The sequence below is a fragment of the Diadema setosum genome, chromosome 21 (genome assembly GCF_964275005.1).
Source record: "Diadema setosum chromosome 21, eeDiaSeto1, whole genome shotgun sequence".
Classification (NCBI taxonomy): Eukaryota; Metazoa; Echinodermata; class Echinoidea; order Diadematoida; family Diadematidae; genus Diadema; species Diadema setosum.
The window spans coordinates 30,413,951-30,429,220 of NC_092705.1; the positions used below are offsets into that span (position 1 = coordinate 30,413,951).

A 15,270-nucleotide genomic window follows, 5' to 3' on the forward strand; every position below is an offset into this window, starting at 1 on the left:
GAGGGGAAGAGAGAGAGATAGAGCAAATGGAGTAGATAGATTGATGGAATGATAGATGAATGAGTGGATAGATGGAAAGATAGATGGGTACGTGGATGGATAGAAGGATTGATAGACAGCTAATGGATGGATAGATGGATGGATAAGGAGATGGATAAGTAGATAGATGGATGGATAGATAAATAAATAGATGGATGGATAAGGAGATGGATGAGTGGATAGATGGATGGATAGATAAATAAATGGATGGATGGATGGATGGATAGCTAGATAGATGAGGGATGGATTGATAAATGAATAGGCAGACAGATTGATGGATAGGTAGATGGAGTGATTGTTGAATGGATGGATTGATAGATAGTTTGAATGTTTTGTTTGTGCTTCATGGTCAGGCTGTTTAACCAAGAATTGCTTTTATTCTTAGATATCTGAAGCCCTGTTTTAGCAGACCTTACTACGGCAATGTCACAACAATGTCCGGAGAACAAAATTAATCGCCTCGGACAATAAAACAACAGGAGATTACAAAAGCAAAATGCAAAAGTTACTGCGACAATGTCCGAGCAACATTTTATGGGGAATGTTTTATCAGGCAGGGTAAAAAAATATTACCTGGCTGCTACGCGGACATTGTCATCATTCTGGTAAATCTAGTTTGGAAGACTCTGTTAAAACACAGGTTTGAGACATGATTTTATGTTGATTTTAATGATGCTCATTTCCAAGATTCCCTGACAAAATTATTTTCATTGCTGAGGTTTTTTCCATTCACTGTAAGATACAAATTGGTGCTCTGAAATAATTAGTTGAGATATGTTTGGTTAGATATGATGTGTCTTGTCTTCTCATAAGGAAAACGATCACTATCATTAGAGCAAATTCTGTTGAAGCAATGAAGGTAAAATGTCATTGTTTTCTCTGCACTGGTCGAATGCAGAGCAGAATTCCTAGTGAGATCTGTTGTATGTGACCTTTTCATTTCTTCTTTTCTTGTTTGCTATTCACAGCACCCATTCCTGAGCATGGCGAAACCACTCAGCTCTCTGAGGCCCCTCATTGCTGCCGCGAAGGACGTCCAGAAACGTTAAAGGGACCAGCGCCCTCATTGATGCGGCAAGACAGAGAGCTGATATTCTGTGATTCAAAACATTATTCCTGTACCCATGTTGCAAGGGGAACAAAAAATTGCCCCCCTCCCATCTTATCTCCTTTTAAATGACCCCTTCGTGGAAAGGGGGGAGGGGCAAGTTTTATCAGGAGATTAGTTTTTTTAGCTCTAACTTTTGCAAGACAGAACTCAAAGAAAACTAGGATGTTAGCCAGCGTTTTAGCTCTGCCTAGTCTTCATCACATGAATCATAGAGGAAATGGAGTAGAATTTAAAACAACAGTTTTGAAACTGCAATGTAGAAATTGAACTCAATCTATGCCTTTGTTGTGCCTGTGCATTTCAATGTGTTTGAATATCAGTTATGATGGATTTTAGGTGTACATTTCTGTTTTGTTTTATTATTGTTTTTTGAGATGATCAGCTTATTTGATTCTCGTAAGAAAATAAAAGTTGAAGAAGTTTTGTCCTTTAAGCCAGAGTTTGATATGTATTATATCCCTTTAACATGTGCAGTTTGTCCTGTCCAGTAAATATGTTATCATTTGCCCACTTTCTGTATTATAAGTTTGTATCAAGATTCATCTTTGAGCTTTTTTTACCTTGCCTTTTTTTTTTTCTGTCAATTGTGTCAGTCGTGTTCAAGATGTTCTGTAGGCCTATAGTCATGTACCTGGTACTTGGGCTGGGGTTGTGCACGTCAGAGAGTCTATTTTGGAACATACGTACCTTTGCATGTCACTCATGTACTTTGTATGTCAGACGGATTGTGGATACTTAAATAGACAAGCATCGCTGCATTGGTTGTTAGAAACGAATAGATGAGAAGCAGCAAAGTTCACCATCCAAAATTAGACCTTCAGACTTCATATCCCCGGTCTTTTTCTCTTGCTTTATGTCTCGCTTTCCGTCTCGCACGAGCTGCAAATGCCAAACGCAGACGTGAGCCCCTTCCTGTCAGTGGGATGTAGATCTCGCTGTCCGTTCCCGTAGCAACGGTACAGCAGATTGTATGAAACTGTTTCTTCGTTTCCGTGGCAAGGTTTCTATGGGCCTGGTGTAGGCGATTTTGGCAGTGTCGTTGGCAATGTGTGCTAGTGTAAGGTGCATATCTGCTCTGCTACCAACTCTGATCAACATCCAGGGCTCGAATTATTTTGGACTGTGAATTTCAGGACCAAGTCTAAAGTCCTTAATGTCCTTAATGTGAAGTTTTCTTCCAGACCAGATTAGTCCTGGGCATTTGAAACTTGTTGAGATATTTTATTTGAAACAGTAGTGATGTTTTTCTGTCTGCTCAACAAATTGTATGAATGAGTTCAGAATACTCATGTGTTGTTTCTGTGTCCATATCAGTCATTGCATCTTTATGCAACAGTCTTTTTTTTTCTTGTGGGGGTGGTTTTGGGGTTCTTTTCTTTTTTAAAGGGTTAAGACCACTACGTATACCTTGCTAAATATCCTTCATATACCTCAAGCTATCCCAGACCTGAATCAAGGACTTGCTTGAACCTTGCACCAAAAACAAGGGAAAAATGGGTTGTAAAAATAATCCTTGAATAATAATGTTATATTACGTTACTTTCTTCCCTTCGTCCAGTTTCACTATATTTGCCACGTGTGTTTCACGATGTGTTCATTTTCCCGCCGTGCCTTATTATTCGCCCAAAGCTTTCCTAGTTAATACTTGACTGTAGAGGGAGCCCCATACTGAGCTCTACGAAGGCTCATGTTATTGTACATGTACCATACTTTTGTTGTCATTTAATATATGCATAGCTTTTTACCATCCATGATTTGTTGCACGTTGCAATCAACTTGTTTTATATATATATGCTGCGTTCCTGTTTTTCACCTGTGTGACTTGGAAGAATATTTTGCATCCATCCCCTGTACCCGCCACACCTCAGAGTAAGCAACATCAGTGTTTGAAATTGGTGTTCAACTTTTGATCTTAGTATAGACTATTTGCCTCCGGAATTTTCAGCTCTCAATCCTACAGCCTCCATTAATCAGCAGAATGACCCGACTTCACCTTGATCGTGTGACGGTCGATAAGCGGGTCATAGACTTTCAGAAGTTTGTAATTCCCCTCATCTTTGTTTAGGTGGAGTTGCTAGTGATGTGGACCTCACTGTCAGATACTTCTTTTTTTAAGGGGAAAACGTTTAGAGAGAGTTTAAAAATCATCTAAAGGTGAATGAGGGCATCCTCAGGCCTTCAAACTCTTCTGAGCATGGAAAAAGAAAAGTTTTATTGTGTGTAAGGCAGCAAGAGGTAATTACACATTTTTGAGCAAAGCCCTTTCACAGAAAATGTTATCAAATACAAAGAAGTTAAATACATCTTGGCAGTCAACAATCTTACAGGATCCTGCATCTTGGAGCTTGAATTTGATTTTCATGTTTGATATCAAATGTATTTTTTTCCTGTATGCAACCGGTTTTGAAAGTCATGTATGGTTCTGCACTACCGTCCCTTGTCCGTTTGCCCATCTCACTGTATTCATAAATCTATGCGCGGATGACAAGCGGTGGTTACGTGTAGCCTGGTGTCCAGGCTGAATGTGTGAAATAATATTTTGTGTGTAATGGCTACCATGACTCAAGCTGAATGCTGGCTGGAGGAGACTAACTCAGCAGGGGTTCAACCCTTGTCTCAAGATGTTACTGTAAACGTGGATATTTTCATGTGACTAATTTTTCACGCTTGGCCGGTTAAGAAGAGTTTCGCGTGTTTTTAATTCCGCGGAATCAAGACATCCCATGCAGGAACATATGGCAAGCCAAAATATTCGCGTGCTTTTATTTTCGCGCTAGTTTCTGGTTGCGTGAAATGCGCGAAAATTTCAACACCGAGAAGATTTCCACTTTTACAGTATATGGTCTGAATGAGGAAAAGTGAATGATTGTATTGGCAGAGTTAATCTCATTGTAAAGGATTTTGCTGGTATTTTTTTTTTTTTACTTGAGGGATGCCTCTTTTTGATGATTTTTTTTTTACTTTTCTTTTTTAATGCGCAAAACCTCAATCGCATGGAAGAATACCATTTTACCTTGTATGGTTGTACATCTCCCCAAGTGTTGCCTTTTGTCTGAGAAGTATTTCAGGTAATATAACTCCTCTCTATCTTTTAAGCTTATTGAAAGAAAAAAGGGGATAATGGCCATGGCGTTTTATTTTTGCATCCAACTGAGGTTCTTCATTCACTTGGAGATTTTCTTTTGAAGTTCTGTCAAGTTTTAGAATGTGGCAAAGACTGAAGTGAAATCTGATATCATTGGCACATGATGAAGTGTCTAAACTCTCTTGTGAAGTGCATTGTGGGTACCGGCTATTATAGTTTATACACACTGGCTAACGGACATATGCAAGCCACATTGTGAAGTGGCAAAATGCCCTTACTTACTGAAGAAATCACAGATTATTTTCTGTTCATACAAATTTATGAGCATGTGTAAATGACAACGAAAATGAACAACCGGGCCAAAAGCTCAAAAGCGTGTGTAATGACGTGTTTTTGAGCTGAACTCAGAATCGTGCTATATATGTTTTATATCGTTCAGTCCTGAGCAAATTCATCACTTTATATTAAATTTAGATTGTAACCACATTGTGAACAACAATCTGCAAGACTGTCTGAGGGGAAGAAAAAGAAAATAATAAGCGACTCGCAAAATTGGTTGAGTTACTTCGCCATAGCTCGTCCCACGAGCTTCTGCCGAACTTCATTGGCAGCAGACGATGCAGGCAATTACATCGTACAATATTCATGTGAAGTCTTAATCTGCTAGATTCTCTATGTATGTATTAATTCTATTCTTTATTAATTAGCATGTGTATACTTACGGAGATGTAGAAGGTGAGTTGATGTATAAAGTGAACAAAAAATAGCTATGAAAAAAAAAATAACTTGAACACTGGTAAAGTTATGTACCAGGACACATTTATATGAAACAGATGGTGAAGGCTAGATAGTGTATACTTTATTTATATACACTGATTTTACTTCATATATTGATTAATTGTGTTGCAAGGTTTCACAAATCATTATCAGCAAAGTGTGAGAGAAAGAGAGAGAGAGTGAGAGAGAGAGAGATAGGAAGAGAGAAAAAGGATGTAATATTGAAGGAAGTTTGTAAGATTTAGAGTGAGAGAGAGAGACAGAGAGAGATTTCAAAAACTGGTATTGGAAACCTTATGAGAATATTCCCAATTATGATGCTGAATAAAGTTCATATGGGGACTTTGCATACTGGAAATGTTCATATTTGACAAATATGTTGAAGAGTCAGAAGCCACTTTATAAAACAAAAGACTGATGATCATAGATTCCTGAGGTGTATTGTAATATCAATGATGTATGGAACTATTTTTCATATTGGGTATATTATATGAATGTTAAGTGTATATTATGCCATAGGAGATCGTATTGTGTAACTATGAATACAGCCATTGTGAAATGTAAACAACGAAAAAGCATCAAGGTTTTTGATGCATTCATATGAACTTGGAGAAAAAAAAAATGAAAAAAGGAGAGAAAAATTGACCATGACATTGCTTTGTGTATGAATCTAACTATTTTTTGTATTCATCCGACCTGAGTTGTTATCAAGTTGGGTATATTTGCAATTCCGTCAGTTACTTTCAAATAGGTGCGTATTGACTTCGGTCACCAAAGTTTCATATCATGCAAGCAGTGTGATATATATGGATATGAACATGTACCTATGCTTTGGACAAAGAGGTAAAGTTAAAAGTAACTGCTCTTTAGCTAATTGACCCAAAACAAAACAAAACAAACTCTGTCCAACTGTCCCATGATGCTTTATATGGACAGTATTTGTCTCTGATTTTGAATATATTGAATTCACCATTTATTTCTGTTTCTTTTTAAACAGAATACCAGATGACATTTGCACTGTAAAGACAAAAAAATAAAAGGAAATGCAATCTGTACTTAGAGAGCTCATGAAACTTAGGTCATTCGTCGTTTGTATCACCAGCAAATAGCATTACGAGATTAAAACCGAGTTACTTGAATAAAGAATGGTCTTCCCTCAACCTTTTGGAATGGTCTCGTGTCTTTTCCGATGATAGTTCCCCACTTGGAGTGTGCATTTTGCCTTCATGTCCCGTTGGTGTTGATTGATGGTTGTGATAGCACGCATTCGCGCCACAGGAGAACTATTAGGGAGCTTTAGATATGCGGAGCGGACGTTTGAGACGACGACTGCGCTGGTCATTCTCCACTCTCCGTACGTCGTGTTGAAAAGTAGCTTTAGATATTAACTCTTTATGTGCCATGGTGGAAACCCCCTGTGCGCCACGTTATTTTGAGACAGGAAGGTAGTCATGCTTTGAGAAAGAATTCTGTTTTTCCAATTTATATAACTTCTACAAATTTCTGTTAAGATGGGCGTAATAGTAGGCAAAATTATAGAGGAATGCCAAGCTTTGTCTCGATATAAATTGTATGACGAATTTATGTTAAATTTTTCTTTTGAATGACCAGTTGTTACATTACCGTAAAGGCATGACTTTTGCACATAAAACCTTGACAAAAACTTAAAATGTACGAGCAAATCTAGTTGGGAACACTGCTTGATAGTCAATCACCACATAGAATGCAAGCTGTATATGTGAGGAAGTCAGAGGAACAAAAGCACGAGAAACGCTTTCATTGTGCCGCCGGATTAGCAGTGATTAGCGATTTATCGATCGGTTTTGGTGGCTTTGTTTGTTGAGCAGAATATGCGAAGTTGGCACGCCGTCGACTGAGTCGGCCGTGCGAACGTGGCACATAAAGAGTTAAACGCGAGAGCGCAACCTATAAAAAGTACAATGGCGCCCCCATATGATCAGTTCTTTGCTCTCTGCGTCGTGTATAGAGTGGGCGCAAAGACGACATAGCGACATTGAATACAACAGATCGATTTTGATAAGCGATTTTGCGTGTGCGCACAACGTTTCCTCTGAACGTCCCCGTCACGAAAATCTAAAGCTCCCTGTTTAACAATCAAACATAGAAAGAGACAGTCATTTTTTAAAAGCTTCATGTGTTGTCAAAATAGAGTGACCGTGTTCACAAATGACACAAAGTTGATGATCTCATTACTACCGTATCCCGGCAATTACCCCCAGGTAGATACTGGTTAGTGGTGTAAAGTTAGAGTAAAGATTAGGGTTAGGCTTAGGCTTAAGGTTAGAGGTTGGGTTAGGGTTAGGATTAGGTTCAGGGGGTAATTGCCCTAGACCCCTCTACTGCGTGTTTCCTATAACCCTCCATACAAATCTTCACTGTAACTCGCTTTGAAATAAAGTAGTGAGAATACATATCCTTTGCCTAAAATTATTGAACAAGTTCAAGTACAAGTTGTTTTTTCATACGCACAAAATGTAAATAAAAGAAAGGATATTATGTTCACATAAGTAACCCCAAAGGCACAGTAGGCCTACGTCGTACTGTTGATGGGGATTATGAAAGAAGAGAAATACTTGAGTGATGAATAATATTGGGGTTTGGAGATGGGGGGGGGGGGGCGTTCCAACGAAGAAGCAAATCTTGTTGGTTGTCGGTCCCACCAGTTACATGTTACATATATGTAAAGGGATGGGTACAGTTTCGGTTGAGATGGGTCTTCCAGTTTCCAAAGGGATTTTGTTGTGTGTGTGTAAGATGTTTATATATAATATATGAAGAGTTTGTTTGCAAAAACCGATAAGTCCATATTTGCCAAATGGAGATATTTGCGATTAAAGGTCAAGAAAAATAAAGAGAATAATAAGAACATTTTTGCTTCTTTTGACCATAACTTCAAAAATATACCTTTATATGTAGTGACCAATATATCATTTAAAAGGTATTATTTTGTACTTTATCACAGAGATCGTACTTCAAAATCTTCAAAAATGGACTTATCGGTTTTTGCAAACAAACCCTTCATATATATATATATATATATATATATATATATATATATATATATTGAGATAATGAGAAACCTCCTATGAAATATGAAAGAGCATATAATTCGGAGAAATACATGTATTCAAAGTTTATTTGATGTGGATTGGTTTTAAAATGGCTGAGATATCCAAAACAAAGCAATCCTGATAAAAGGTGGGACCCACCTTTATTAGGATCTTTTTGTTTTATTCTGTTTTTGGATGTCTCGACCATTTCAAAACGGATTTTCATCAGAGAAACTTAGAACTCCTTTTAGAACTGTATGCTCTTTAACAATTCATAAAGTGGTTTGTAGGTGTCTCGCGAAGAGTTAAAAACTGAATCCTTACCTCAACCAATACCATACCATATCTTCAAGTAAACGGAATACAAATATTTCTTTTTATTCCCCATTATGTTTAGAGGAGAGATAGAGAGATGATAATCATTTTATATACACATCTTTGCAACAACAACAAAAATAATAGTAATGAAACAATAGATATCATTGCCCCATCTTTTTGCATATTATTTATGCTTTATATAGTAATGACGAATATTGATGCGGAATTTAACTCCTTGAACTTCGTTTCTGATCATTTACACTCGTGTTATTTTAATATGTTTTATCGATTACAGTCAACATGAGCCTGAGAGTGATACACGTGTATTTCGTTTTCGCTGAAGACAGTCTGGGTTTATGTCTAGTGACCATCCAGCGAATGCCTGCGCAATGTCTTGGATATAAGTACATGGTACCTTCATCTGAGGTTGATATTTGATGATTATGAGATTTGATTCGTTCCATGCTAAGAACGGAACAACTCTTCCTTTTTCTGTCTCGTTCTTCTTTCTTGATTTTTACCCAAAGGTTTTCTTGAGTTAACTCATTGCGTCATTCAGGAAATTTCGTCACAGAAATTATGCGTAAACCGAGCATCTAAAATAGTCTTCTTCCTGCATGACATAACGATTACATATTAAAACAAATACTGTCAAACCTATCTTAGCGACCGGACTTGGCGACCACCTATCCATAGCGGTCACCTGCCCTATACGACCACTAAACACAATTCTCACCAAAAGAAAGGTCATGTTAAAGAACCGCGGTTTTATAATGGCAACTTGTCTGTAACGGTCACTTTTTTCGTCTCCCTCGGGTGGCTGCTGTATACAGGTTTGACTGTAGTTAGTTAAAAGGGAATTAGTTCGTATCATGATTGGTTGAATGTTGGAAAGATCTTTTGTGTTAAGAAATATTGAAGGCAAATATGCAAAAGAAATCACCGATTTCCTAGGCGCTTATCCTCGTTTGCGTATTTAAGGACAAAAATAAGCATGCTGCACCTCTTTCCCAGCCAGACAAGAACAATCAGTGCAAAAATATAAAACATTTCAGTCAAGCCTGTCTATAGCGGTCACCCAAGGGAGAAGAAAAAAAAATAACCGTTATAGACAGGGGACTGCTGTGACGGGTTCATTATATGTTTTGTTTTGGTTTTTTTTTTTCACACAGAGGGAATGGACTTTATAGTTTTCGAATACCACTTCTATTTGACAGGTGGCCACTATAGACAGGTCAGTGGCGTATCCAGGCAGGGGCTCACCTAGCCTTTAAACAAGGCGACTCGCTCTGCGTGCCCCCGTATAGCGCGTTTACCCCACAAACCTGTTGGCCGGCGAGCGGAGCGAGCCGCCTTTATCCACTCGTTCAGGGATGTGTACGCAGAAAATACACACGGCACCAAGGCAAGCCTCGTTAATATTGAGTAGTGTGCCGTGTGTGCCGTAGTGTGCCGTGTGTATTTTTTGCGTCAAATTTGTACGCAAATTTGTCAAAGAATATAAAGCAACAACAACGACAAAAGTACACATCCCTGAACGAGTGGATAAAGGCGGCTCGCTCCGCTCGCCGGCCAACAGGTTTGTGGGGTAAACGCGCTATACGGGGGCACGCAGAGCGAGTCGCCTTGTTTAAAGGCTAGGGCTCACCGGGAGCGCGCCGGTGAGCCCTTTTATCAAAACAAAAGAAATAAAAAGAACAAATGGGGGCGCCCCCCTACTTTTATAAAGGCGCCCCTCTTTACGGAATCCCTGGGTCCGTCCCTGCAGGTGGTCGCTAGAGCAGGTTTGACTAATTGTATATGTCTTGTATGACGTTACATAATTGTGGTCTCCAATTACCATCTTCAACACGTTTTACAAAATTTTGTCCATGTATCTCTTTTGTAGATGGTGGTCTTGTGACGAATGGTCTTATATAATACCAATAATTATGAGACCTATAAAGGATTGGCCTGGTAGTGAAATACAAGCCCGAAACAACAATTAACAAGCACAGAAGAACCCAACAACAGTCTTACATTATTGAATATTCAGAATAATACATGTAATATGGCCTGTTGGGTACACTGAAAATACTTTTCTTTCACATTCTAGTGTAAGTCATCAGCACTTTACCCTACACTGCCCTACCCCCGATCTATTTCTGAATAAACTTCTCTTCTTTCTTTCATTCCTTCTTCTCTCTCTCTCTCTCTCTCTCTCTCTCTCTCCTTTTTGAAGGGGGGGGGGGGGGGGCGCTGTGGCATATCATTAGTGAAGCTGTAGAGTCAGTCGGCCTCGTCCCCAGTTCCGCGCCACTATTCATTCTCAGTTGATAGAAAATAATCCATAGAATATGAAAATAGACTGAATTCAACACTCACCCTTCTACCTCTCGCATTGTATACTGTCGTGACTCTTTCAACTCCAAAAAATAACGACTGGTGAACGACTGCACAGCGTTTGAATATTGTGCTTTGAGCTGGGGATTCGCCGCTTTAAATCTCATTTTACGTGCGTAGTATACGTATACGCTTCAGTTCCCAGTGAAGAAGCTATGTTCGTCGGCGAAGAACACATCCAATAGACTGTCTGTAGACTCAGCCAGGTGCTACAAGTAGCATTCTTCCTTCTAACCAGTGCATCTTCAGGCCCATTTCGACACGGACATGGCCCCCCGCAGAGACGAAGAGGAGATGGCGACGAAGAAGAAGAAGTCGTGTCTAGAAGACTACGAGAAAGCCGCCGCAGCGTCGATCCCCGCAGTCATGTGGGACTACTTTCGGGGAGGAGCGCACGAGGAGAGAACCCTACGAGAATGCCGTGAAGTGTTCAAGAGGTAGGGCCTACACGGTCTCGTTTTTACGGTCAAAACAGATTTTAACTTTTTGTGAGCTAACATGAAACCACTTATGAATTAGTAAAGAGCATACTATTCGACAGGGGGGGGGGGGGCATTTCATGAAGGAACTTGTCGGATAAAATGTCCGACAAGTCAATTATATCCGACAAGTTCAGAGAAATCAGCCAATCAGACTAAAGAATTTCTCAAAACTTGTCGGATATAACTGACTTGTCAGATATTTTATCAGACAAGTTCCTCCATGAAATGCCCCCAGGTGAATTCAAAGTATTTATTTGATAATCAGTTTTGGAATGGTTGAGACATCTAAAAACAAAGTAAAAAAAGCGAGGATAATGAAAGGTGGGTCCTGCCTTTTATTAGGATCACTCTGTTTTGGATATCTCAGCCATTTTAAGACCAAATTTCATCTGATAAACATTGAATTCCTCTCGGAATTACATGCTCTTTCACATTTCATAAGAGGTTTCTCATTGATACTAAAAACTTTCATCGGCTGGGGATGATGAATAATTAAATGACTGAGCTTCAACCAACCTTAAAATTGTAGAGGGGCAAGCTTTCGTCCTCTCCTGAGGACTTTCTCAAGCCTTATGCAGTGTTGTCTTGCTGGCGCTGTTGCCTGTCTTTATTAATCACTGGACCATATATTGGTGAAAGGGTATAGCCCGAGTCTCTGTTGAGAGCTGGATTGACCCTTCTGATCCAAAGTGCTTCCTTCTTTTTAACCAGTTGCTTTCAAAGTCAATGATACGTGCCTCATCCTATTCAATGTTGTGTCCTGTGTTGTAAGAGTGCTCAGCTATCGCCGAGTGTGATGGATTGTTTAGTCTCACTTTGAAAGCAACTGGTTAAAAAGAAAAATAAAGGAAGCACTTTGGATCAGAAGGGTCAATCCAGCTCTCAACAGAGACTCGGGCTATACCCTTTCACCAATATAATATTATGGTCCAGTGATTAATAAAGACAGGCAACAGCGCCAGCAAGACAACACTGCATAAGGCTTGAGAAAGTCCTCAGGAGAGGACGAAAGCTTGCCCCTCTACAATTTTAAGATAGGTTTCTCATTATCTCACCAAAAATGTTAAAAACCTGTAGTTTGGTCTCAACCACAATATACGATCCTTTTAAGTTTCCAACAATGTTTTGAACAACGATGGCTATACGCACCACTTTCAAAGCAGTAACTATTAGTAAGAAAGACTATATTAATAGTAAGGAGGATAATGATTATGGTAGGGTGCATCATCATGCGTCCGACTTTAGGCGGGAAGATAAGGCAAAAAGCTCTGCATTCATTAACTGCCAGAAACACGTCTGTTCTGGGGTTTTCCGATGATAAACTTCTAATTTACAGAGGTTTACCATGGCAACCGTAGTTTTAAACTAGGAATACATATAAAGAGAGAGAGAGAGAGAGAGAGAGAGAAAGGTGTGTTTTCAGTTGTTAAGCCCCTGGGCCGTCGCATCTTAGTCGTGTGTAGGTGAGAGAAAGGATGAGACGATAGACGTAGCTTGAATCCTCACAGTTTGATTTTTATTCTCAAGCTTTTGTATACAATATCTATATCTTGTTCTGTATCCATCATCATTATTTTGTCCGACTTCTTTGATCCTCAGTCTTGATAAAGGGCAGGGCCCGAAAGCTTGAGAATAAAAATCAAACTGTGAGGATTCAACCTATATAATATTATAAGTAAGGGATATATATATATATACACTCAGCAAAAAAAGTAAGTTCCCCCTAACATTTTTGGATGTATCTCAAAAAGTATTTTACGGATTTTCATAATTGAAACGGGAATGGATAGGGAATTTCATTACTCATAACATGAATGGCATATCATTCTATGTCAAAAAGCATGGGAAAAAAAGTTGCACTTCAGGCTATATGAAGCATATTGTATAAATTTCCTATGTAAGTTAGCAAATGACCTTTTTAAATTGTGCAATTCTCAGGAATTTCTTCACGTACAATGTGCTTCCCTATTAAACAGATGTTATGCATACTTTTTAAACAATAGCCTTTTCAATATGAAAATGTTGGTAGAAGCCACGTGATTTGTAATTCCAATCTGGGTTGATGACATTAATGTGCCTATGGCCAATTTGCATCATGCGCTTAAGTTGTAGATCAGTTTGATGAGGGAAATGGCATCGAACGTATGGAGTGGCCTGCAAGATAGCCTGACTGTAATCCAGAAGAGAATCTTTGGGATGTCATTAAGCGGAAAGCGAGCAAGAAGGTGAAAGATGACATTTTACTGCAAGAATTTAAGCGCATCTTGCAGAGAGCATGGGCCAACATTGAGCAGTGCCAAGTAAACTTTAGTTAACAGTACGAGGAAGAGATGCCGGCTGGTCATTGAAGCGGATGGTGGACATATCAACTATCAAATACTTCACTGTATGCTCATGAAAAGAAAGAGAAAGAGAAATATGCAATCAACCATGCTTAAATGTTCAGAATCATGAGTGATTGTTTGATTATTTGTGTAAAAGTCATTGCAAATCACTAAAGTGCAACTTTTTTTTTTCCATGCATTTTGACATAAAATGCATATTTTCACACCAATAATGATATCTGGTGGCAATGATTTGCCACTCATGTTATGAGTAATAAAATTCCTCATATATTTCCGTTTGAATTATGAAAATCGGTAAAACACTTTTTGAGATATATCCAAAAATGCTAGGGGGAACTTACTTTTTTCGTTGAGTGTATATATATATATATATATGTATACATATCTAGCCCACCCCAACCTCCGCTCTCGGGGGAGGGGCTCGACACTAGGTCGACAGGTTAATCCGAGTAGACTGGAGTTTATTTTTCGAAGGGTCTGTTAGCTAGTAGTCTACTCGTCCTGGGGCTAGAGGACACACCACTCGTTCAACAATTAATGAATTAAAGCAATCAAAAATATGACACAATTCCAGTCAAATTTACAAAGAAAAACAAGTGCGTTTGGGGTAAAAAAGATCGCACGTTTATTTACCGGCCTTGCCTAAGGGCCTGACTTCCCGGCGATAAAGTTACAAATAACCGTTTGGTATAACAATTATCTCGTGCAGTCGGCTTAACAAATTATACTCATCATAAAATTATGATTATCACTATACATGAACCCTAAGCTTATATAAATAGAGGTAGCTCTCGGTGTTACCCGTATATCAATACTGCTCTGCCTGAGCCAACCTACGCAACGCTACCCCCAACGGGGTGGTGCCGACTGTTTAAAATAACTTACTCTACGGAAGGAAGGGGGGGGGGTGGTATTAATTGGGAGGATGAAATTAGTAGGGTGTGGCCACTTATCGCTTCTTTCGGGTGAGCTGGTTCTGGTTGTCGCCGGACGACTCCCGTCTCTGGCACGCTGGATCCCCCGTCGATGCACTGGCGGACTGGGGTGGCAGGGCGACTTCTGCTCTCCTCTCCTCTGGTCTCGCCCACTGGTCACGGGATGACCATCTCGGGGTTCAACCGACAGTCGAAAATGCCGGGAGGCTTAGGTGTCAGTGTGCGCGAGGCTCCGCCCGATTCCCGCTGCTGTGGGAGGGGTCCACTCAATGTTACGGGCGTCGCACTGCCTCGCGATTCAGATGAAAATTCTCAGTTCGCACTCTCCCGGAGTTTAATAGTTAAAGGGACTGGATGAACGGTGGAAGGGGGGAGGGAGCCTTTCGGTGGTACACTTATGACAATGGGCTAAAATACGAGAGCACCTCTCTCTGCCTTTTTCTTCCTCTCGGGTTGGTACAAAATTTGCAAAGTTCGGAAACTGGCAGACAAAATAGCAAAGTTCTGGACCGGTTGGAACTGGGTGTGATGATGTGCCCTAGGCTGGCGGAAAACCAACTTCCCCCCTTAAATGGTGACTGGAATCGCTCTCTTTCGCCCCTTCTCTTCTCCCTCTGTCTCTGTGTGTCGGTCTGTGTCTGTTCCTAACCCTACTAAGCTGTATTTATATCCTAACCATCTATGTATTTCTTAATTCCCTATCTTCTTATTTCCTATTGGTTCTG

At 39.7% G+C, this 15,270-nt stretch overlaps 1 protein-coding gene across 1 annotated transcript in view; it reads left to right on the forward strand.

The window, feature by feature from the left end:
* The window catches only part of LOC140244693 (serine/threonine-protein kinase PAK 1-like), a 76,315-nt gene extending 74,561 nt beyond the window's left edge, over positions 1 to 1,754 (forward strand). Inside the window, exon 14 of the mRNA XM_072324309.1 lies at positions 1,008 to 1,754. Within this exon, the coding sequence (XP_072180410.1) occupies positions 1,008 to 1,088 (81 nt within the window). The 3' untranslated portion in view covers positions 1,089 to 1,754. The remainder of the gene's footprint in view (positions 1 to 1,007) is intronic.
* The last annotated feature ends 13,516 nt before the right edge of the window (positions 1,755 to 15,270 follow it).